Source organism: Odocoileus virginianus, chromosome 4, assembly GCF_023699985.2.
Source record: "Odocoileus virginianus isolate 20LAN1187 ecotype Illinois chromosome 4, Ovbor_1.2, whole genome shotgun sequence".
NCBI lineage: Eukaryota > Metazoa > Chordata > Mammalia > Artiodactyla > Cervidae > Odocoileus > Odocoileus virginianus.
Window position 1 is genome coordinate 78298337 of NC_069677.1, and position 25252 is coordinate 78323588.

General features: G+C 40.0%; 1 protein-coding gene across 1 annotated transcript in view; it reads right to left on the reverse strand.

The window, feature by feature from the left end:
• The window catches only part of DSCAM (DS cell adhesion molecule), an 808668-nt gene that overhangs the window by 261462 nt on the left and 521954 nt on the right, over window positions 1–25252 (reverse strand). The window contains exon 9 of the mRNA XM_070466795.1: window positions 3988–4266. Coding sequence (XP_070322896.1) covers window positions 3988–4266 — 279 coding nt within the window. The remainder of the gene's footprint in view (window positions 1–3987; window positions 4267–25252) is intronic.

The window sequence follows — 25252 nt, forward strand, 5'->3', positions numbered from 1 at the left end:
TTTATCTCAAGGACCACAGTCCTCTACTGTGTTTCACTGCCTGAAAAATGATTATTTTACAAATTATTGTCTAGTTTTATAATTTTGATAGGCTTTCCTGGTGACTCAGATGGTAAAGAATCTGCCTGCAATGCAGGAGACCTGGGTTTGATCCCTACGTTGAGAAGATACCCTGGAGAAGGGAATGGCTAACCACTCCGGTATTCCTGCCTGGGAAATCCAGGGACAGAGGCGCCTGCAAGTCTACTGTTCATGGGGTTGCAAAGAGTTGGACATGACTGAGTGAGTAACACTTTCACTTTTCATAATTGTTCACAGTAGGAGGATAAATCCATTGTGTGTTACTCTCTGATGATTTTTTAAATTTATCTTTTAAGTTACTTGACCCCAAACCTGGCTGTCTGAAATTTCTAACCATTTCTGTTGGTTCTACCTTATGGGGCCCTACTAGGATTATTATTATATTAGTTTGGACATATTCCATTGGTAAAAGAACCCAATTAACTAAGTCAAGGACCTGGATCCTCTAATAAGCTCTTTGCCCTGCCACATACAGTTTTTTCCCTCTCTACTGGCTCACTGCCATTAGTATGTAAGCTTCCCTTGTCCCAGGTCCATATCTAACTTCCTTTCCATTTTTTTCTGTCTCCTGCCACAGCAACATTCTTGAAAATATAAAAATGTTTGTATTTTCTTGAGTTCCCACACATCCAGTTACCTCCCTTTCTTTTTCCAAGCCCCACTAATCAGTCATTCACTGTAGCCACCCCGTTGTGCAAGGCCAAACTAGTATTCATCTTCCCCAAAACCCAATGACCAATTCTTGGCTTTCCTCTTTTTCTACTTTCAGTGGGACATGATATACTTTATTACATATCTTTCCTGATTATTTGCTATTTTGCTTTCAGGGCCCCACAATCCACTGGACTTCCTCCTGTTTCAGTGACTGCTTCTTCTTCCTGTCTCCTTTGTGGATTTCTCCTCTTATTCTGAAATCTTAACTTTTGGAATGCCTTGGGTCTAGACACTTTTGTTGCTCTCATATCGTTATTTCCCTGTGACAGCTGCTAGTCCTTACACCTTTTCAACTTTTGCTGCAGACACTTTCATCTACCTGACTAGGCAAAATATGTACTCTAATTAAGGAATCTTCTCTCTCACTTGCCATAGTCACTTTATACACGTGTTTTGTTTGCTCTGCCTCCAAAACATACCGCAAATTAAAACTGCTTCTCATTACCTTGACCCAGTACTTTCACTCAAGTCACTTTCTATCTTGCCTCAACTTCTGAAATGGCTTCTTACCTGCTATATTTGCTTTCTGGACTAGTCCATTCTTTACACAGCTGCTAGTATGAGGATCAAAAACATAAATCAGGTCATGCTGCTGGCTTAGTTAAAGTCACCAATGGCCTTTCTTTGGATTTACAGAACAAAATAGACTTCTAAAGTAGTTGTATATTCAAATTACCTAGGGTACATGGACTTAAAACTTCCCTGCATTTTATTTTATTTTTTTTTCCATTTATTTTTATTAGTTGGAGGCTAATTACTTTACATCATTACAGTAGTTTTTGTTATACATTGAAATGAATTAGCCATGGATTTACATGTATTCCCCATCCCAGTCCCCCCTCCCACCTCCCTCTCCACCCGATCCCTCTGGGTCTTCCCAGTGCACCATAGAATCAGCTTGGAAACTTTACAAATTCCTGGTGCTTGGGTACCCACTCCCACCACCACCCTGCCAGTGATGTTTATTTATTTGGACTTCAGCCTGGACATCAGGCATTTTTTTAAAGCTCCCCAGGTAATTTAAACATGTGACAAAATTCAAGAATCATTAATAGATGATTTTTGAATTAAAAAAAAGAAAGAATAATGCCCCAGAGATTTGGGAGATGGATCTGCTCCCAGAGATGGTGATTTACTTGTGTTTAGTTAGGACTAGAAAATAGTCATTAGTGTTTTCTTAAATCTCACAGGAGATATCATGGCGAAGTCCAGATTGAAAACCAATGCCCCACATCATTTCATCTTTGACTATTTCTCCAGCTACTGACCTACTGTGAAGCACATCTTCTTTCTCAGGGCTATATTATCCAACTAGTGATTCAATGTTAATTTCACAGAAGCTTATTTAACATATTTTTAAAAACAGCCACAGAGAGACACTAATCAGATTGTGATCAACTGCATTATTCTGATTGGCTGAGCTCAATTCCAGGTCACTTGACTTTTGCCTTGGTCAAAAAGTTCACTTGCCTTTCCTGCAAAGCCAAGTGATTCACAGAACACTCGTGTACATTTTCATCTAGCATTTTTCTTCTCTGACCTGGATCCTTCAGAGCAGATTATTTCGGAGTCAGGCTGATGTGCTCCCTGTTTTGACCTTTCAAATGATAGTGAGAGTCAGCTCTTCTCATAAGAAAGCATTTGGGAATCAGTACAGGAAGAGCTCCCATGTTAATGCATCCTCAAAACTGGGGGAAAAAAATCATTGCTCCCAATTTTATTAGTATAAGGCCATTTGTATCTTTGGTTTGTATCTAAGTGAAGGTAGATGTTCTGATTTACTCAGGGAAACTCTTTTTCACACATACAAAGTTGGTTTCCTCATATGAATTCTAAGTATGCTTCACTTTATTCTGTTGCCAACTAGCCAGAATGGGCATTACTTTTCAGCAGAAAGGAAGGAGAAGTGTCATGGAAACCAGGTGCAAGGTCTGAGAAAGGACTTAGGAATCTATACCTCAAGAAAGAGTCTGCTCAGATCTACTGACTGTCCTGAAGGTAATGGAATCCATCCCTCTTGATAACTGTGATGAGAGCCCTGTGTTAGAGAACTTTAAAATCCTGCATTGGCAGGCAGGTTCTTGACTTAGACGGTAAAAAACCTGCCTAAAGTGCAGACCTCAGTTCAATTCCTGTGTCAGAAAGATCCCCTGAAGAAGGGAATGGTAATCCACTTCAGTATTTCTGCCTGGAGAATCCCATGGACAGAGGAACCTGGTGGGCTACAGTCCATGGGGTCACAAAGAGTCAGACATGACTAAGAGACTTTCACTCACTTTCTTTACCACTAGTGTCACCTGTGAAGCCCCAAAATGCAAATAGTCAACATTAATATAAATCTTTAATTTCATACAATTACTTCTGCAATGTGGGTGAGCATTGTATGGGTAGATGAACACATATACCTCTAGAAGAATCAAGAAATCACAGAACATCTGTGCTCCACAGACACTAGAGAACACTAACTTCTCATTTTGCAGGTAATGCATGTGAGCATTAATGAGAACTGGGAGATCTGGGCAGAGATGTGAAATGAGACTTTAGCTTACATTTTTGGTTCATTGAAAGCCCTAGAAAAATTTTATGCAAATTAAAGTACCTTCTTTCAAAATTTTCCTAAATTTTTGCCATACTTCAATTAATTTAATAGATGTTTCAATACCCTCCCCAAATAATGAGAGATTGAATGCTCAACAGAAATGAGGAAGAAAAGAAAACTACATTTTAGAAACTAGAAAACCAAAACATATAAAAGCTACCTTATACATTTTGACTTTAGAAAAACTGTGATATATGGCTTTGACAAATATTATTTTTAAAATCATCAGTCTAAATGACAATACAAAAAGTTCCATAAAGTAAATTCAACACAGCATGTGCTCATGAGCTTTTGGCCTCAAATATCACTGGGTTAATGTAGGGAAGCCCTGTTTCAAGAAATATATCCCATGGACCCCACATCTTCATTCACACATTTCTTCCTGGCTAATTTTTGAAACTTCATGTTTTAGATGAATATCCATTAAGCCTTGGTTTGGAATTGAGGGGAGTTCATAGTTGGTTCCTACAGCTGTGTGTGTGTGTGTGTTTGAATGGGAGTTCTAGTTACTTTTAATATTTCAAGGAAACACCACTGACGAGCGTCACTGGATTTGACTGCAGAGATGCCACGCGTCCTCGGCGCCTCCTTACCTCTCACGATTAGCTGGCTTCGGTGCTCCACGGCTGCTGCCTCGTTGCGGGCTATGCAGGTATAATTCCCATTGTGCATCAGGGAAAGATTGGAAATCCTTAGAGAGCTTGTGAAGTCAATGTTGTCAATGGTCACCCCGAGGCTTGCTGGGATTGGCCGGCCATCTTTCTGCCAGGTGATGGTGATGGGCAAGTCCCCTGAGACCACAACGCATGGGATGAATACCCGTTGTCCAATGGAGAACCTCGGAAACTCAAAAGGCTGGATAAAAGGTGGAACTGAAAGAAAAGAGAAAATTAATAGAGGAAAGATGATAATGAGCTGCTATTACTCTACATTCTCTTTTATTTAACCCTCTTGCATGACACTGAAAGAGCAATACAAATCACTGCTACAGCATACAAATATATGAACGAGCAGAAGATTTGAAACAGGGCTCTCTTGTTATTTGAATTTTCTTATTGTTCTAAATGATAAGCATGGATTAATTTATATTAATGCTGCAGAAAATATGCTTAATCTAATTATTTTGATAAAATGTTTTAAATTCAATAATCATTTTTTTTAAGGAAATACTTCAAGTTCTGCGTTTTTCAGTGTAAATGCCTTGAAAGAGGGCTTTGGGATTGGCTTTCCCTTGGAAGCTTTTAAAAATGATGTGTTCAAGAGATTTCTTTTTTTTTTTTTTTAATTTTTCTTAGTTGGAAGCTAATTACTTTACATCATTACAGTAGTTTTTATTATACATTGATATGAATTAGCCATGGATTTACATGTACTCCCCATCCCAGTCCCCCCTCCCACCTCCCTCTCCACCCGATCCCTCTGGGTCTTCCCAGTGCACCAGGCCCGAGCACTTGTCTCATGCACCCAACCTGGGCTGGTGATCCGTTTCACCCTAGATAATATACATGTTTCAATGCTGTTCTCCTGAAACATCCCACCCTCGCCTTCTCCCAGAGTCCACAAGTCTGTTCCTTTCCTGCCTTGCTAATACTAACTTTACAATTACTATTTTCCCTTCAATCCATTCCATGCCTTTTTAGTAAACATACTTTAAGTATATTGAAGAAATAGATTTGCTTTATTATTAGACACTTCTTAAATATCCAACATCCAGCCAATAGCAAATGTTAATTTAAAATGTTTATGTTAGGATAATTGCACAGTTACTCAGTTCTTGTCAGTCAGTAAGTTGTGTCTGACTCTTTGTGACCCCATGGACTATAGCATGCCAGGCTTCCCTGTCCTTCACTATCTTCTGGAGTTTGCTCAGATTCATGTCCATTGAGTTTACTCTGTACCCCCTTAATTTCGCACATTCCCTGCCCATGATCTTATATTATGAACTGATCCATGGTCAGTTTTCTGAGTTGAGATGTGCTGCTACTGAAGATAAGGTTACAACCTTCAGCTCAGACAGCCATGGACACAGCCACACTCAATCTGCAATGCTCTCTTTTCATTTAATTTCCCTAATACACTCTGATTTTTCCTTCTTGACTTAGGACCATTCTTCTTGGCAGCTTCCTAGATGGCCTCACACGGTATCAGCATCATAAAATGGTCAAAATGGCACCAGAGGAGCCAATTTTGGATTCTACTTTGGTTACTTATTGGTCATGAGGTCATGGGCAAGTTGACAATGTGCTCTTCCTATCAGTCTTTTGGGGAAGTTATTCATAGATTATTATGATCTTAAGCCCATAATAACTTAATGTAAGCCACTTATTATACTAGGTGATTTCATAAAATGAAATTATTAAGTAGTAGGATGTCTGCAGAATTTATTCATTAAATCAGCCATAGTTTCATTTCATTATCAACTCAGAGGAGATATAAGGAATTCAGCTAAGGAACAACTGAATGTTAACCAGTCATTCACTCATTCACTGAAGAAGTGTTTTTTGAGCAGCAGCAGCTGGTGCTGCTAAGTCACTTTAGTCGTGTCCAACTCTGCAATCCCATAGACGGCAGGCCACCAGGCTCCTCCGTCCCTGGAATTCTCCAGGCAAGAACACTGGAGTGGGTTTTGAGCAGCTAGTATGTGCTCAATATTGCATGGTATGTCAGGATGTCAGACAGCAATGAACATGATATACCATCTCTACCCAGTACAGCCGTCATGCATGCATAGTCATAGGCTGCTGATGTTAACAAAGTATAGCAGTGGCTTTTCTCTTACTTAATATTATTATTACTACTACTCTGTGGGTTCGATCCCTGGGTTGGGAAGATCCCCTGAAGGAGGCATGGCAATACACACCAGTATTCTTTCCTGGAGAATCCCCATAGACAGAGGAGCCTGGTGGGTTACAGTCCATGGGATTGCAGAATTGGACATGACTAAGCGACTAAGCACGCGTGTGCACACACACACACACACAGACACACACACACACACACGCTTCTAGAGGAGGTAGAAAGTTAGAACTCAGAATTGCAAATACAGCCAGAATCAGTAAGCAGGTGGCTAAGTTAGATCTTACCAGAGAAACAATCAAGTAAACAAGCAAACAGCCAAAGGTACAGACAAGCATATTCAGTGTCAAAACTGCTGTGGATACTCAATGTAAAGTTATTAATAGAACTTTGGGTCTGCAACAAGTTAGTCTGATGCTAAGAGACAAAGATCTCAGGATGGGTTCTACCTGGTGATTGCAAACCATTGAGCTAGTGCTATTTTAGAAATGTAGGTAGTATGGATTTTGTTTCTGTTTTCTCTTTACACTCTGATTCCTCTGTAGCTAAGCCTTGCCTCTGTTCTTGAAAAAACAGAGCCCTTTATCCTGTACAGGCTTCCCTAATAGCTCAGATGGTAAAGAATCTGCCTGCAGTGCAAGGTATCCAGTTTCAATCCCTGGGTTGGGAAGATCCCCTGGAGAAGGGAATGTTTACCCATTCCAGTATTCTTGCCTGAATAATTCCATGGACAGAGGAGCCTGGTGGGCTACAGTCCACGAAGTCGCAAAGAGTCAGACATGATTGAGTGACTAACACTCTCTATCCTGTAAAATTTTCCTGCTGTAAGAAGACATTCTCATATTTATTAAGTATTGACAGCCCAAAACCTGTTTAGATCAAGCTGAATTACACTTGGTTTGTGCGTGGTTGTCATGAGGTGGGGAAAGTGCCAAGCTGTACCAAGAGTGTTTGTATTTCTCTAAATCTTGCCCCAAGTGTCACAAATCTTTATTCCACAACTGAACTGAAATATTAACATGCAATAAATTGACATCTTTAAAAGAAAAACTAAATTTCCTCTTCTTTGGTTTCTTTTTGTTTGTTTGTTTTTATATAGTGAAAGCAAGACTTTTAATGACAGTCTCAAAAGATGTGGTGTCTGGTGGGCAGGCACACCTGGGACGTTACAGCAAGCACGTTTATCCTCTGGAGCGCAGATCCCTCCCCTGTTCCTCATTGGCTGAATATTGTGGGGTTACAATCTTCCCAGACATTGCCCAAGTCTCATAGAGTAATCTTTCTTCTCCCTTCCCATCCTAAGGCTATGTTTCTCAACAAAGACTATAGTTTATTACTTCCCAACATCCTGTTAGCATAGCGACTCTCCAGGAGTAAGCTGTTAGGTGAGACTAACTTGCCAGTAATTTTTCAAGACAATTCTTTGGCTTCTTACATACAGAAACCTAGTTGTGAGTCTTCTCAGATGAATCTAGGCACCCACTGTTGGCTGGGTGCTTCTTATCTGAAGTGGAGATCATTTTTCTAAGGTAAATGAACTTCGGAGCTAGACTCCCTGGGTTTAATTCCAGCTGGGTCATTTTAGTCTGGAGAAGGAAATGGCAACCCACTCCAGTAGCCAGGGAAATCCCATGGACAGAGGAGCCTGGCAGGCTACAGTTCATGCAGTGGCAAGGAGTCCTGCATGACTGAGCAATTAGCACTCTCTCTGTGCCTCAGTTTCCTTATTTGTAAAACAAGGTGGGGGGGGGGGTTGCTGCTATGAGCAGTGAATGAGTTAACACAGGGGATAACAGAACTTCACATGCACCTGAATTGGTTGCCTTGCACCAGGCCTTTACTGAAGGGGAAAAAAAAAAACAGAACACTTAAGTGAAACATAAGTAACAAGGTTAAGGTCTCCACCTTTATTATCAGTTATAATAGGGAGAAGAAAGAAATAGACAGGAACTTACTTTCTAAACCTCAGATCAAGAAAGAAAGATAAGATAGATACCTTTCAACCTATCTATTTAATAAGAAAACAATATGGGGTGTAGGCTGTCAATACTTATTAAATACAGGAGTGTCTTCATAGCAAAATGAAGTCACAGCATAGAAAAATGGCATGTGAATATTACGTTCAAAGAATGGAGGCAAGAAGTAGCTACACCCATGACTGATTCATGTCAATGTATCAAAATGTCATGTCAATGTATGTCAAAAACTACTACAATATTGTAAAGTAATTAGCCTCCAATTAAAATAAAGTAATTAATTTAAAAAATAAATAAAAATAGGAAAAAATGTGTAGTAATGAGTTCTCTGAGGAATTAAAAACCATGATACATAAAAAATCAACTGGCTATATTAAAAAAAGAAGTATTTACAGGATAATCCATTTTTAAAAATTAATGCTTTCCATAATTCTAAAATATCTGTAATTCATTGGTTTAATAGAACTCTAGGACATATAATTATAATTTCAGAAGTAAATTTCAGAATGTTTATTCTTAAAGTGACACTGCTGGAAATAAAGTCTCCAAAGCAGTGAAAAGAAATGTCAGAAACCCCAGGAATATTACTCAGCCATAAACAAGGAGTGGAATTGTGTTATTTGTAGAGATGTGGATGGAACAAGAATCTTCCATACAGAGTGAAGTAAGTCAGAAAGAGAAAAAACAAGTATCGTATAGTAATGCATATTTGTGGAATCCAGAAAAATGGCATAGATGAACCAATCTGCAGGGCAGGAGTAGAGACTCTGATGCAGAAAATGGACACGTGGACTCGGTAAGGTGGCTTATATACACACACACACTCTATGTGGAATAGAGAACTAGCAGGAGGCTGTTGTGTGGCACGGGGAGCTCAGCTCGGTCCTCTGATGGGTGGGGTGCGGGGGCAGGAGGGTGGTCCACGAGGGAGAACACATAGTATACACGTGGTTGGTTCACGCTGTTGTAGAGCAGAAAGTAACACAACATTGTAAAGCAATTATACTCCAATTGTTGTAGTTCAGCCGTTCAGCCCTGTTCTACTTTTTGGAACCCCACGGACTGCAGCACACTAGGCTTTCCTGTCCTTCACCATCTCTCGGAGCTTGCTCAAACTCATGTCCATTGGGTTGGTGATGAAATCCAACCATCTCATCCTCTGTCATCCCCTTCTCCTCCTGCCTCCAATCTTCCCCAGCATCAGGGTCTTTTCTAATGAGTTGGCTCTTCGTGTTAATAATAATAAAAAGAAAGCCTAGGCACTAACCCTCACTCATGTCATTCAGAGGACAATTCCTCACTCTGAACATTGTATTTTAAACTTTTGCAGCACTCTTATTATCTCATTTCCTGGTCTAAACCAGATGCTGAGAATTGGCATCTTGACAAGGGCTCAGTAAGAAGCCACAATAGGTAAGGTAAATGTGAGGCAGAAACGAACCACAAACTATAAAGAGCAGATGCAGCTAACACACATAGCAGCTGGCGGACAGCCTGTGCTGGGGCACCCTGCTCTTGACAGCCAGCATTTCTGCAGTTAATACAATATCATAGTGCATAATTAAGATTCTGACTCATAAGCTATTTTAATATATTAAATGGGGAAAAGATAATATCTAAATATTTCAGAACATACTTATTTTTAAAAATACTTATCCAAGATAGTTAAAATTTTACATGATGAAAGGAAGGCTTTAGTTCGAAGGAAAAGTCATTTTCCCAGAATAATGCCAACATTAGCTTTGTGACTTCTTGTTTCACTTGCCACATTACATTGGGATGCACTTTTTAATGCAAATTAAATTTTAAAAACCTGTGTGTCAATCATGTCACTTCTTACTATGTACGTTGTCACCTGTGCTTCAGTCATGAAGCACAAGTCTGCTGTAGAAAATGCTCAGAAATATTTGAAAGGGTCCAATATCTTATATTTTTCATTTATAAGATATAAAATTGGAGGCAAAAAGTAAACTAAGTGGTTCTAAATCTCTTGTAATTATGCTGGTGAAGTCAAATCACCTGCTTTAGGCACATCACTTACTTTATCAGATTCATTGCATCATTTTCTAAGGTAAATAATTCTCTGAATCTTATTGATAATGAAACACTGTCACATTATAGGTGCAGAAATTATGAATGCAACCTGCAGCAGGTTTTCACATATCCTTCCTACGTAAAGTTTGTAAATATCTGCTCAAGGTCACTTCTTACCAGGTTTGTGGATTTCATTCTACATAATGGTATGGGTTCCATTCTCTAAGGCAGAGCTATTGAATGAATGCTCTGTTAATTTAGACTAAATTTAATCTAGACTCTTGTTCTTTCTAAAGGCATAGCAAGAACATTAAATCAGGCTAATATATTTCTGGGTCTTGCCCCTCAAAAATTAACTGTATATTCTTTTTCAGAGGGTGAAAAACAATTTTTACTGACCTCCCCCCCCACCCAGAGGAGAATACAGCATGTTAAAAGAAACATAGTTGGGTGTTGGCCAATCTTGGGTAGTTTTAGCAGTGTCATCTTGATACAGTTTTCTTTTTCATTCATTCATTCATTCATTTTGTTTTTGGCTGCACTGGCTCTTCCTTGCTGGGCACAGGCTTTCTCGAGTTGCGTGAGAGCAGCCCCCTACTCTCCAGCTACGGTGCACGGGCTTCTCGCTGTGGTGGCTTCTCTTGTTGCTGAGCATGGGCTCTAGGCATCTGGGCTTCAGTAATTGTGGTGCACACGCTTCACTGTCTCAAGGCAAGAGGAATCTTCCTGGACTAGGGACTGAACTTGTGTCCCCTGCGTTGGCAGGAGGATTCTTAACCACTAGACCACCAGGGAAGTCCATGACCCAGTTTTTTTATTTTTTAACTCTCTGATTCCATTTCTTCACATGTAAAACAATGATGGTGAAACAATTCATAAGAGTGTCAGCGGCAGGCTTTATGTAACCTGCAGCCAGAGCCCAGGTGGTACACAGAGGTAGCTCACTTTAGCATCCATCCTCCTTTCCTCTTCCTCTTTTTTTTTTCTTTTTTTGTCCCAAGGCCCATAATTCACTAAGAAAATAAAATGCATTACATGCACGTTGAGACATGTGAGGCTCTTTTTCCATTGCCATATATAATTCCATCAATTCCACATTTTGTCGTTCATTTCTGGTGGTAATTAAACTCCATGAGTCTCCATACAAAAGTCTCAGGTTGACAGCTCTTGGTATCAGACTGTTCAAAGAGACTGCCTCAAGCCAAAGTCTTCTGAGCCATAGCTGCAGATACTTTAATTTTCCCATCTCTTTTTTCTATTGTTTAACAAGTCCTTTCTTCCCAACCATTAAGAAGGTTTTATTTTTTATTTTTTTATAACATCTTATGTGTTTCATAAAATCTCCAAAAATTGCATCTCCTAACACTGCTCATTATGGGAATGCAAATCCCATGGCTGGTCCCTGAGAGTCCAGTCCCAAATACACACCCATTTCAGGGTCTGTATGTCCACCAGGGATGCCTGGAACCTAAGTAGACTCAGGGCTCTGAAACCATCCAGAAACCATTCTTCCAGGTACAAGCTGTGGCCTGAAAATCATGGGGATGATGAACACGTGTGGCTTGTGGGTTGAGCGCATCGCTTAATGGACTGTCCACCTATAAGACTGGTTCTTGTCCAATTCTGCAACTTTGCAGTGTGCTCCCGATTCTAGAAAAGTAGATCACTGACTGTGTGACACAATCCTCCACTCTGTTCACACTACACTAACATCCTTCTCCATCCACCCCAAGAGCCTGTTGTTCAAGATTCTATAATGAAATGTATGACTCATGTGAATAGAATTATCTGTGTACAGGGCTGTTTCCTAAGTAGAATGACCCAGGAGGCAGGGGACATCGATTTTTATCTTTTTATTATTTCCTACAACTAGTGGAATAAATAGGGCTTTATGTTGATATACCTTGATTGTACAAAGGTTTTTTGAAAATACATTTAAGGGTTGATGATGCACCTGGATGTGTTTACACTTTGCACACGAGACAATCCCAAAGTGATGAATAAAAAGGGAGATAGGTCCAAGACATAACAATGACAAGATGGTGAGACAGGAAGGAGGAAGGTGAGGTCTTATGCAGCCTGATTAGCCTAGTGGCCAAGGAAGTTTATAACCTAATAGAATGAACAGCCTACACAGAACACAACTGACTGGCCACTATATCGAGAAACTGAGAGTTGGAACGCTTTCATTTTCTGGTGTTATTTCCTAATGCATGTTATTCATCTACATCACACATACTTCTGTCTTGTTCTCAATCTTAACAGCTAATATATCACTAAAGCCCTCAAGATTTTCTTGTCTAAATCTCTTTGTTTATTAGGATATAACTGTCTTGCACAATGAAGTGAATCAACTGTAGATATACATCTATCTCTTCCCTCTTGGGCCACCCTCTTCCTCATCCCATGCTATATTAACAACCACAGACGTGGAATCTAGAAACATAGCACAGATGAACCTATCTGTAGGGCAGGAACAGAGACGCAGACATAGAGAACACGGGTGGACATGGGAGGGTCGGGGGGCGGGATGAACTGGGAGATGGGAATGGATGTATGCACTGCTGTGTGTAAAACAAAGATGGTGGGAACCTGATGCACAGTGCAGGGATAGCTCAGCTCAGCTTGAGGCTCTGTGTCCAAATCTCTTTTGAATCAGAATCTTTCTATACATTGCTATCTCAGCTGCCAGAATCTCGCACCTGTACTGAAATAACAATTATTCTATTCTCTCTGCAAAGCATTTCTCACATATCCATCAGCAAAGTGTTTTGAAATGCAAAGCCCTCTTGAAAACCTTTGAGGAGTCCTAGAGTATAATTTCCAAGCCCTTCCACCCAGTCTACAAACCCTCTGAGATTGTCTAATATATCTATTGCTATACCCATCACTCTTTACTCTTTGCATTCATGTCCTCCCAACAACAAATACCTTCCATGCACACATATTACATGCCGCATGTCCTAGGGTCTGCAGACTCCTAACTTGTGGATCCACTCAGCCATTTCTCCCCCTGCTGGTAGGGCAAGTTGGGAGATAAAGTCAAGACCTAGCCTTGCTTATTCAGGTATGGCCATTGGAAACATTGAATCGGGCAACTTCTGGGTCAGCAGCCGCCAGAGCTGTTTCTGGCTTACCACGAATTAGGCTCCAGGTCCTTGGCTTGTGCCTGCTGGAGGAGAAGGGCACAGGGCAGAGCTTTGGGAGGGTCTGATGCAGGAGTGAGCAGGGCATTGCTCGGGGCCAGCAGGTGCTAAGTAAACAGAAGCTTCTGGATGTGCACATAAATGTGGGCTCATCTGCAGCCCTTCCTGACCTTTCTCTCTAAGTCCCCTTGGGGTTCAACATGAGCTGATATTAACTGACACCCAAACACTGACCTAGAAAGAAAAAGCAGGAGTGAGCCACCAGTGTATTCTCTGGGGCTACTGTTGGGTGGGAAGGGCAAAGAAGGAGAGAGGCATGCCTATCTGGGGGCCAAGACGGCCTTCAGGGTCCATCTCTAAATTTCCTTTAGGGAGCTGTGTCTTGGGCATATTTGCAACAGCCCAAACCACACAAAACATACTAAATTAAACAGGTTAAGTAAACAGGCTAATTGTTTAGCCAGAAATTGAATTTAAATTTCTGTGGCTGAGTTAAGTAGGAGGCTTGGGTACATGTAGAGATGTTCACATCCATGAATTGTTGCAGACACGCTCAAAGAAGGACACACATCTCTGTCAGGCTTAGAACTTTTTAAGACAGGCATCACAGCAAAAACAGTAAACTGTTGTCTCAGAGGTGATTAACTCTGGCTTCATTCTAAGTGATAAACCTTCTCCTTCATGGACAGAAAACAATAATGGGACCAAATCACACACATGTATCCCAATTTCAGAAAGGCCTAGGTTCAAGAAACCTTCCCTGACTTGAAATTGCCTATTTGCAATTGAAATAAACATGCAAAACCACAAACATGAACTTCACAATTCTCACATGAGATGAACCCCTACTGATCTCTGTCTCCGTGAACTTGTCCTACTGTTGTTAGAACATCATCTGCTGTAGATGCTGCTGTGATAAAACACATATTTTCTCAGGTTATATTATAACTTTCCCAAAGAGTTGGAACTCTTTCATTTTCCGGTGTTATTTCCTAATGCGTGCTATTTTTTTTTTCTATGTAGAATTCTGGTCCTTATTTTACTCAGTTGCTTAGTTTCTAAGTCGTATCTAACTCTTTGCAACCCATAGACTCTTGCCCGCCAGGCTCCTCGGCCCATAGGATTTTCCAGGCAAGAATATTGGAGTGGGTTGTGCCCCGTCCCGCCCAGTGGAGACACCATCCCTCGGTGACCAGCCTCACTTCCTCTCCCTCGATTTCTCTGATGGTCCCACCTACACCCTCCCTCCCAGGTGTCACCTTCATGCTACGGACTGTCTCATCTACCTCTCCACCCAAAACTCCTTCTCCAGCTTCCTGACGGCATGTTCAGTTGTCTGCTATGATCTTCACCTGGACGTCTCAGGGGATTTCAGATTCCAGCCCAAATGTGTCCTATTTCCCTTTCATTCAAGCCTCCCCTTCAACTCTCTAGCAAAATCTCCAAGCTGCAAGAAGTTCAGAATAACAAAAGTTATTAAATAAATGTTATATAGAATAGGATAGAATACAATGGAATGGAATATGATATTCCTAGCTGTTCATCTCTCTCTGCCTTCATCTCTGTCTCCCTGGCCTGTGAAATCTAGTTACTCCATCTCTCCTTATCTCTTGCATCTGGCTCTTTTGTTCCTGAGCACACTATCATCATCTTTTATGAAAAATTTTCAATCCTGTCCTAACTGGTCTCTCTCATTCTTTTCCTTCTGCACTGTAATCCATCTCACATATCTCAATCAGATTACTTTTTCTAAGACACTCCTGTAAATCTCTCCCTCAATCAAATAACAGCCTTCAGAATCCTGCAGGAGGCACTGAATGCTACAAGATCGGATACTGTCTCTCAAGGTTTGCCCAGAGCAAGTACCCTCTGGTTCAGGAACATTGACTATGAATGTGAAGGCTACACCCTGTCTTTCTTTCTTTCTGTCCCCTCATCCCACGAGGCCCCATTTCACCCCAACCAGCTTGAAGTGTTATAACTCAACTGCATTGTTACCTCTTTTCGAGATGTTTTTTTTCAAGCTGTGCATCCCTCTGATACTCAGCTCCATTTCTCTTGGAAACTGTCTTCTGACTCTAGACTTTCTGTCCAGACCTAGCTAAATATCCATCTCCTCTGTTGTCCAAACAGCTCCCATATATCTCAATGATGACACTGTTTGGAAATCAGTGACTTTCTTATTTCTCTACCCACGTCTTCGGCAGCTACCTGAAACATCCTGCTTCTCACCTCATGCTCCCTTTCTCAAGGCAGTTGCTACCTCCCCCAGCATTATGCTTACTTCTTCATCAGCCCTCCCATTGACCTCAATCCTGTGTCAGCAGTGACCATCCTATTATTACTTGATCTCATTAACAGCAGATGCATAGATATTACCTGAATAATAAACAAGTTAAAGAAATAATAGAAGTCAAAGACATCCTTTGAATTAAAAATTTTGATGACAAAGATCTAGTCTAATTACGATCTTGTCATGCACTGTGACAATCGTTAGTTCTTCTTTGAAATATTAGATGATGTTATTAGATAAAGGGGGAGCAATTTAATGAGAACATCTTTAGGTAAGGGTGTTTCTCATGCATATCTATAGCTGTTTAACATCTGTATAAGTGGTAGGATGTGAAGTACATGAAGACATGTGGCCCAGGTTCCTTTAAGGACACGAGCCCCAGATTCTGCAAGTGACATCAGGGGGTACCCGGCAGCCACCCGCCACTTCAAAAATGTCCCAGCTGCAATGATCCTTGGTGGCCTGTATCCAATGAGTGACTGAAGAGGGCAATTTTGCCTAAACCCAGGATGACTTTGAAGAAACACTTTCTGCAGAGAGCCCTGCTTAATCAGATGAAGCTGCCGTATGCCTGCATTACAACTCGTCTTTTCCCTGTGCCCAGGCCTTCTCCTTGCCCCTCCTTCCAAAGGTGTCAATGATAAGGACACTCCCTGGTAAACATCCTACACACTGACCTCCAACTTAGAGACCGTTCCTGAAGAACACAACCTGCAACAGTTAGCTTCATCTGAAATGAAAATTTGATCTATTTTTCATAATAAAATCAGGTCTGTTTGTAATCTTGTCTCTCTATACTACATCCATCCATCTACCCAGTCATCTGTCTATCTATCCATCCATTCATTTCTTCATCAATCCATCTGTCTATCCATACATCCATCCAAATCACTTTTATTCATTTTAGATCGTCACTGGGGGAATCATGTGTGCTGGGTTCTCTTTCAATAAGACCCAGCTGTATGTGATTGTCAGTATTTTCCTCTTATTCTGCAGAACAGAAAAGGAATGACAAAAGCAAGGGAAAAAATAGCTGACATTTTTTGCTGCTCATTACCTTAAAAAAAAAGCCTGCTTATTCACTTGTTTGTCTTGCTCATTTGCCTGTCCCAAGTTCAGACAGTGTTCTGAACTGAACTTTGTGTCTTTGGGGTTATGCATATTCATGAGTTCAGTAATTATATACATATAGCAAATAGCAAGAAATGAGGGAGAATTCAATGCCAACAGCTGAATTAGAACTCAAGAAATCCCAGAAGACTTAACTTAAAAATACAAGATTCTGTGTGTGTGCTCAGTCATGTTCAACTGTTTGTGACCCCTTGGACTGCAGCCTGCCAGACTCCTCTGTCCATGGAATTTTCCAGACAAGAATACTGGAGTGGGTTGCCATTTCCTACTCCAGAGGATCTTCCTGACCCACCAGAGATTAAACCTATGTTTCTTGCATATTCTTCATTGGCAGGCAGATTCTTTACCACTGTGCCACAAAATACAACAAAACCTGGCAAATATTAAAATAAATCACACACACACACACACACACACACACACACAAGCACATACACATACTGCATACACTGGATGATAGGTTTCCAGTAGATGAAGCTATAGCAAAGGTGGGGTTCATAAATACAACCCAATCGAGCAGGACAGTTATTATATGAATAGTGTAACTTTGGAATTAATCAGTGATAAGCATATCAAACTCTTGTACTATGATTTTTAAACAAGGTGATTCTTATGTAGCATGTCTATTTTGGACTACCAGCTTGTGAGAAGAACTATAGAGCCATAAATATGACAACATAAGTAGAAAGGTAAGAGGAACTAAGAAAATGTTTAAAATTACTGAATAAGTCCATGGTGGAAAATATTTTAGGGAAAAGAATCCTTAAGGCATAATGTAGAAATAAAATGATGAGAAACAAGAACTATTGTTTCCATGAGCTGGAAAGATACATATTTGATACAAAGAGAAAAGACAAACTACTTGAAATTTGGGGAAATAAAACACTAACATGAGCATCTCTTTCCAAAGCACTGTCAAGAAAAATGGATCACCTATACTCTTGTCAACTGGATGCCCGCAGCGTGATACGGGGAAAGGAGCTGGGTGGTTTTTTTGAGGTGAGTCTAGTTTTTAACCATATGAGACATTTCTTCAAGGATTTTCATAGAAGGTGTTTTATACCCACAACTATATTATGTTGAAGGGCTTCCTGAGGGCTCAGTGATAAAGAATCTGCCTACCAATGCAGAAGACACAGAAGACATGAGTTCAATCCTTGATCGGGAAGATCCCCTGGAGGAGGAAATGGCAACCCACTCCAGTATTCTTGCCTGGAGAATTCCCAGGGACAGAGAAGCCTCTCAGGCTACAGTCCATGGGGTCACAAAGAGTCAGACATGACTGAGTGACTTGGCACGCACACACAGATTCTGTTGAAATAGTATCTTTAACATTTTTCAATGATGTACAACTTCAGAATTCATGAGGCATTCCATATTCAGCAATTAGAATCACCTTGGGCTGAGGCTATAAGCAGATTACTTTTCCCCTGGTTGGAGGCAATAACATGTTTACATAGAGACTTGGTAACAAAACGGAGTAGTTTTCTGATTAACCCAAACTAACTTGAATCTCTAACATTTAAAGGAAAACCATTTGAATTACAATGGCATCAATAAGATGAAACACATCTCATGTTATACAAACCCAGGTGGAAAAGACATATCCAGATGGATTGTACTTGTTTTATTTTTATTTGTATAGACTGTTAAGGCCAGCCAAGCCAAAGACTCCAACTAGAGGTGATGATGGCCAGGCTAAATGACAGGGACAGCCAAGATTCACAAAATCACTGGCATTCATTTTAAAAGCTTATCTTCTTTTCCCAATTAGCTTCTTTACAAGAATTGCTAGTAATAACAATGTATTTACATGAGAAGTATTTTCCATGACCTTGACTTAAGAAACGTCATCCTTCGTTAGAAGCCTGGATTCAAGTGGCTGTATTTGTATGAAATATGTCATAGAGAAGACAAGGATTTAATAAAGGTGATTACGGTATTTCAACAAAGCTCTAAGTCAATGAAATTATTTTGGCAAATTTCAGGGCATTTAATTAGTGACTTAATGAAGAAGGGATATTGTGAAATGCCTGAAAATAGACCAATGAAAGACCTCTCTGTGTTCCATCCACTCAGTATTCACATCAGCATGATGTATGCAAGGCTAATTATATAGACCACCCCCCTCCGTACTTCCAGCCAATTGCATGTCCCTGCAGCAGTGCCATCCTCTGAGTCTCCATGTCCTGCTGATGTGGCTCAGACAACATGGTTTCCTGAATTGACAAGTTCTGCTTCTTTGAATGAAAGACAGAGTGAAATCGTCCCAAGTTTTTTTTTTTTTTTTCACTTGTAGACAACTTGGAAGATTCGGTTCTACAGAAACAAGGTTTTTATTTCCAGATCAACACACATTATGAGCAACTGGCTCTTTCTTGAAGAAATCAATAAATTCTTTCGCTGAATTGAATAGTGAGTACAAGGACATTCACTTGCTTGGACATATGATTATAGCATATTTATGACCATTATCCATACTTGAGCGATCCCCTTCAGTGTAAAGTCAAGAGAGATAACAGGAAATAGAGAGTAAATGGAAAATATAAAATAACCTGACTAAAACGACTATTGACATAAAATTATTTCAAATAAACATTTTTGTATTAAACATGCATCAAAAGTCTATCTATCTTATACACACACACACACACACACACACAGAGGATTAAAAATTGGGCTCAAGCAACATCACAAAACATAAAGCTACAGAAAAGCAGGAGTTGGAGAAATCAGAAAAGGTCTACCAGGCACAAAGACGGCAAGAAGAGCAAGTTTTCATTCACATAACAGATAATAAGTAAAAGTAAAGTGAAAGTCACTCAGTCATTTCCGACTCTTTGTGACCCAATGGACTATAGCCTGCCAGGCTCCTCTGTCCATGGAATTCTCCAGACAAGAATACTAGAATAAATAGCCATTCCCTTTCCCAGGGGGATCTTTCCAACACAGGGATTGAACATAGGTCTCTCGCATTGCAGGTGAATTCTTTACCATAGTGCCACCAGGGAAGCCCATAACAGATAATACAAAACAAAAAATAACAGACTATAGCAAAAGATAGATAAATCAATTACATTTGGTATTTTATTTGGTAATATTAGCACCCACTTTGATCACTAATCAATGAGAGGAATAAAAAATTGCAAAGCTACAGAGGTGATATAAAACAGTTATTAAACCAATCAATCCTAAAGGAAATCAACCCTGAATATTCATTGGAAGGACTGATGCAAAGCTGAAGCTCAAATACTTTGGCCATCAAATACTTTGATGTGAAAAGTCAATTCACTGGGAAAGCCTTGATGCTGGCAAAGAGTGAAGGCAGGAGGAGAAGGGGGTGACAGAGGATGAGATTATTGGATGGCATCATGGACTCAATGCACATGAATTTGAGCAAACTCAGGGGAACAGTAAAGGACATGGAAGCCTGGAATGCTGCCGTTCATGAAGTCTCAAAGAGTTGGACATGACTGAGTGACTGAACAACAAATTTGATCTAACATGGACAAATTGATGCCCAACAAATATATGAAAAAATAGACATTTATTAAAATAGAAGAAATATCCACAAAGAAAGAGTCAATACATTTCACAGAATGAAAGAGATTTCTGACTATATCTCGATATAGAGAAAAGTGAAAAGCATGAGTCATTTAATAAATGATATTAGAAATACTGACTGAATCAATAAATAAAAAATTGGACACCCATTTCTACTATATCTATAATCTTCAATGTCAATGTCAACTCTAGACAGTGGAATTTCAACATAGAGCAAATATAGAAAAAAAAATGTAGGGATGTATCTTCTGTGAGCTCAGGGACTTCTTAAACAAGATGCCCATGAAGTCAATCAAATATAGAGTCAAGAGACCTTGGAAAATAGATTCATAAATATTTATCAGTAACAAGTGAGTCACAAGTATATTAAACAATTATAGCAAAGTAAGAAGAAACAGCAAGAAGATTGATGGCAAAATGGGTAAAAGAAATTCATAGATGGAACACCCAAAAACCTAAAGAGTGTAAAGAAATGCTCAATCTAACTAGTGATGGAAGAAAAAACAAAACGCTACATTATATTGCAAAAATTAGAATGGCAGATAATACTAATTACTGGCAAAGATATAGGGAAATGTGACTTTTCACACATGTCTGGGGACACCATAAACTAGTATAGGAACTTTGGAGAGTGCTAGTGAAATTAAGTTAAATTCTATGATCTAACAATTTTATTTCCTATCCTATTTTAGTATTAATCTGCTGGATCATAGAAAAAGCAAGAGAGTTCCAGAAAAACATCTATTTCTGCTTTGTTGACTATGCCAAAGCCTTTGACTGTGTGGATCACAATAAACTATGGAAAATTCTTAAAGAGATGGGAATATCAGAACATCTGACCTGTCTCTTGAGAAACCTGTATGCAGGTCAGGAAGCAACAGTTAGAACAGGATGTGGAACAACAGACTGGTTCCAAACAGGAAAAGGAGTACATCAAGGCTGTATATTGTCACTCTGCTTATTTAACTTATATGCAGAGTACATCATGAGAAATGCTGTGCTGGATGAAGCACAAACTGGAATCAAGATTGCCAGGAGAAATATCAATAACCTCATATATGCAGACGACACCACCCTTATGGCAGAAAGTGAAGAGGAACTAAAAAGCCTCTTGATGAAAGTGAAAGAGGAGAGTGAAAAAGTTGGCTTAAAGCTCAACATTCAGAAAACTAAGATCATGGCATCTAGTCCCATCACTTCATGGGAAATAGATGGGGAAACAGTGGAAACAGTGTCAGACTTTATTTTTGGGGGCTCCAAAATCACTGCAGATGGTGACTGCAGCCATGAAATTAAAAGATGCTTACTCCTTGGAAGGAAAGTTATGACCAACCTGGATAGCATATTTAAAAGCAGAGACATTACTTTGCCAACAAAGGTCCGTCTAGTCAAGGCTATGGTTTTTCCAGTGGTCATGTATGGATATGAGAGTTGGACAGTGAAGAAAGCTGAGCGCCGAAGAATTGATGCTTTTGAACTGTGGTGTTGGAGAAGACTCTTGAGAGTCCCTTGGACTGCAAGATGATCCAGCCAGTCCATCCTAAAGGAGATTAGTCCTGGGTGTTCATTGGGAGGACTGATGTTGAAGCTGAAACTCCAGTACTTTGGCCACCTGATGCGAAGAGTTGACTCATTGGAAAAGACCCGAATGCTGGGAAGGATTGGGGGCAGGAGGAGAAGGGGATGACAGAGGATGAGATGGCTGGATGGCATCACTGACTCAATGGACTTGGGTTTGGGTAGACTCCGGGAGTTGGTGATGCACAGGGAGGCCTGGCGTGCTGCGGTTCATGGGGTCGCAAAGAGTCGGACATGACTGAGCGACTGAACTGAACTGAACTGGTACTAGTATTAATACTGCACCTAGGAACATCTCCAAGAATATTCATTGTAGCACTCCTGTAAACAGTCAAAGATCAAGGAGATAACCTAAGTGTTTACTTTTATGCTTTTATTACATACATTTTCATATCTATCTTAATATAGACATTAAAAATAGATTTAAGATAAATATATTAAATAAACATCAATACATGACTATGGAATGGGCTTCCCAGGTGGCGTGGTAAAGAATCAGCTCGCCAATGGAGGAGACACGGGAGACTTGGATTTGATCCCTGGGTCAGGAAGATACCCTGGGAGAGGAAATGGCAACCCACTCCAGTCATCTTGCCTGGGAAATCCTATGGATAGAGGATCCTGGTGGGCTACAGTCCATGGGATCATAAAGAGGTGGACATGACTCAACAACTGAGCACATGAAATAGGGAAGAACAATACCAGAACTGGTGAGGAGTTTTTTTTTTTAAAGGTAAAACAAAATAGGGAATCTGTATGAACTGATGAGAAAGGTGTGGAATAAACCAAATACTGACAAAACAGAACGACGTTCCCATCTGGCCAATTGGCACCTGGGTGTCTGTTCGTGAGCCCAAAGGGATGTCTCAACAGTGGGGATTTGGGTTTCAACAAAGTCTTGTCTTCAGGGTAGAGGTGGTCCTCTCCTTTCCCTCTATCAGACATCAGACCATTCCAAGAGAACTGTGTTTCTGTGAAAGCATATTGACACTTGCGGAAACTCATTTCTGGGCTTGATGAACACAACACAGTTGAACCAATAAGGATGTTACAGACAGCAGGGCAGTGGCTCCCTACTGCTCCTCTTTCGGTAGTTTCTACAGGGAAGGGGAAAGTCCTCCAAGCTGTCCCAGAGCAAAACAATGGGACTAGAAAGAAAGGGAAGAACTAGAGAAGACAGATTTGAATTCAACAGGAGGAAAAAATGTCTGATCATCAAGGCCAAGCAAAATCAGAATGGACTAAGAGTTCACTGGGGTACTACAGGGATTCTGGGCAGACAGTCTGGAAAAGTTTGAGTACAGTTGAAGGCCAGGTTGAGTATCACATGGGATGCTGGTCTAGATGAACCTTAAGTTATTTATATTCCTAAGGTTCTATCCTTGTATCATCTTTTTACATATATGCAGGCATACATTTTACATATTTATTTATGTCCATCTACAAATGAATATAATACAAAAATGCTTATATAAGATTTTAGCACATACAAATACTTTATAATATCTTTACATTTATAAACAAATGTAATACACACAAATATTTATGCCACATATTGCATGTATATAAACTACAAAATTCTGTTAAATATTTTGACATTTACTTGTGTCTGTGGATGTCCATATTGAATGAGTTTGAATAATCAAGAGTTGTTTTTTCTGATTTAAAATGTTATCAAAGCATTACCACTTAAATACTATCAAAGTCTTTTTTCTGAGTGTGTAAATTTACAGAGAGACTGACTGTGTGTCAAGCAAAGAAAGTATAAGTAATGTTCTTGTCATTTTTTCTTTCTTTTCCATCTTTACTTAAGTCTCTCCTTGAAGTTCTCACATCTAACAGGCATAGCAAGTATTGCAAAACATTACTTCTCCTATAATTTTAACTTCAACTGAGTAAAAATTTGCATTCTTTGGCTTCATAGAAAATAAAAAATGAGTTCTTTTTCTTTTCCTCTACTTAGAGGAAAGCAATTTGAGATATTATTTGTAAAAAAAACAAAAAAAAGTGTTTCCCTAAACAAAGTGAAGTACCAGCTTCATTTTCCAGAATGGAAGAAAAATTACAGAGCAAACTACCTCCAGGACAAACCTGTTTGAATCAAACACTCCAGCTAAGTGTGGAGCTCAATTTTGACATCCCAACCAAAGTAAAGAACTTCTCTTCTCTGGAAGCTTGAGAGCATGAATCCTCAAGTCAGATGAATAAACACAGCCACTTAAGTTCAAGGCTTCCTTGGTAGCTCAGTTGGTAAAGAATCCGCTTGCAATCAGGGAGACCTGGGTTCGATCTCTGGGTTGGGATGATCCCCTGGAGAAGGGAATGACTACCTACTCCAGTATTCTGGCCTGGAGAATCCCATGTACTGTCCACGAGGTCGGAAAGAGTCGGACATGACTGAGCGAATTTCACTTTTCACTTTCAAGCACATTAAAACTTGAGTGCTTCTTTGGTAGTTTAAAAAGAGGGATGGTGAAAATCCCCACTTAATCAGGCTTCTTTTGCCACATTAAGATATTGCATTAACGAGGAGAACTTAAATTCCCATTTGAAATCATAAATTACCACAATAGTGTTACATACATACTATATTGCCCTTATGTTTCCCCACCAGATCTATTGTCTCTTGTATTATTCACAATAGAAACTATACACTCTCAAAGTAGTTGTTGAAAATCAATATGAGAGTTTTGCAAATGACTAAAATTGATGGCCACACAAGACCCTAGCAAATAAGCCCTTAAATGAAACATTGCCCAATGGTAAATGAGGAATCGAAAAGAGAAAAATGACCTCGAAATGTTATGTTTTCTATGAATAACATTATAAATGACTGCAGTAGCCAGAGAGAGAAGAATGGAAGAAAGCGAAAGTGACAAAGAGGGAGAGCCTCTTCATCCCTGAGAGATTTGGGCTTGGAAGTTGCTGAAGCTTGATGGTTCTCCGGCTGGAATGGCAAATGAGCAAACGTCAGTCGAAAGTGTGTGATGGGTGACGCCGCCAAGGTTGTTTCTGCGTACACAGCAGCAGTTCTGCCTGGGCCAAGTGACATTAGCTGTCAGGAGCCTTTGAATAATGCTGTCCTTAAACGACTGTGCTCCTGGCTGTTCACTGAGAGATGGGTGAGGGCGGGCCCATTCTCAGCACCATTTTTAACGGGGCGTATTCATTTCCCCAAATGCACCACCAGCAGCTGTGTGAGACCACTAGATGCACAGACCAGAGAAGACGCAGCCTATGACCAAAACCTGCAGTGGAAGCAGATCAGATCCTTAGGCCAGATCCTATAGAAGAGTGTCTGGTAGGCTACAGAACAAAGGGGTCACTACTATGAGCTGGA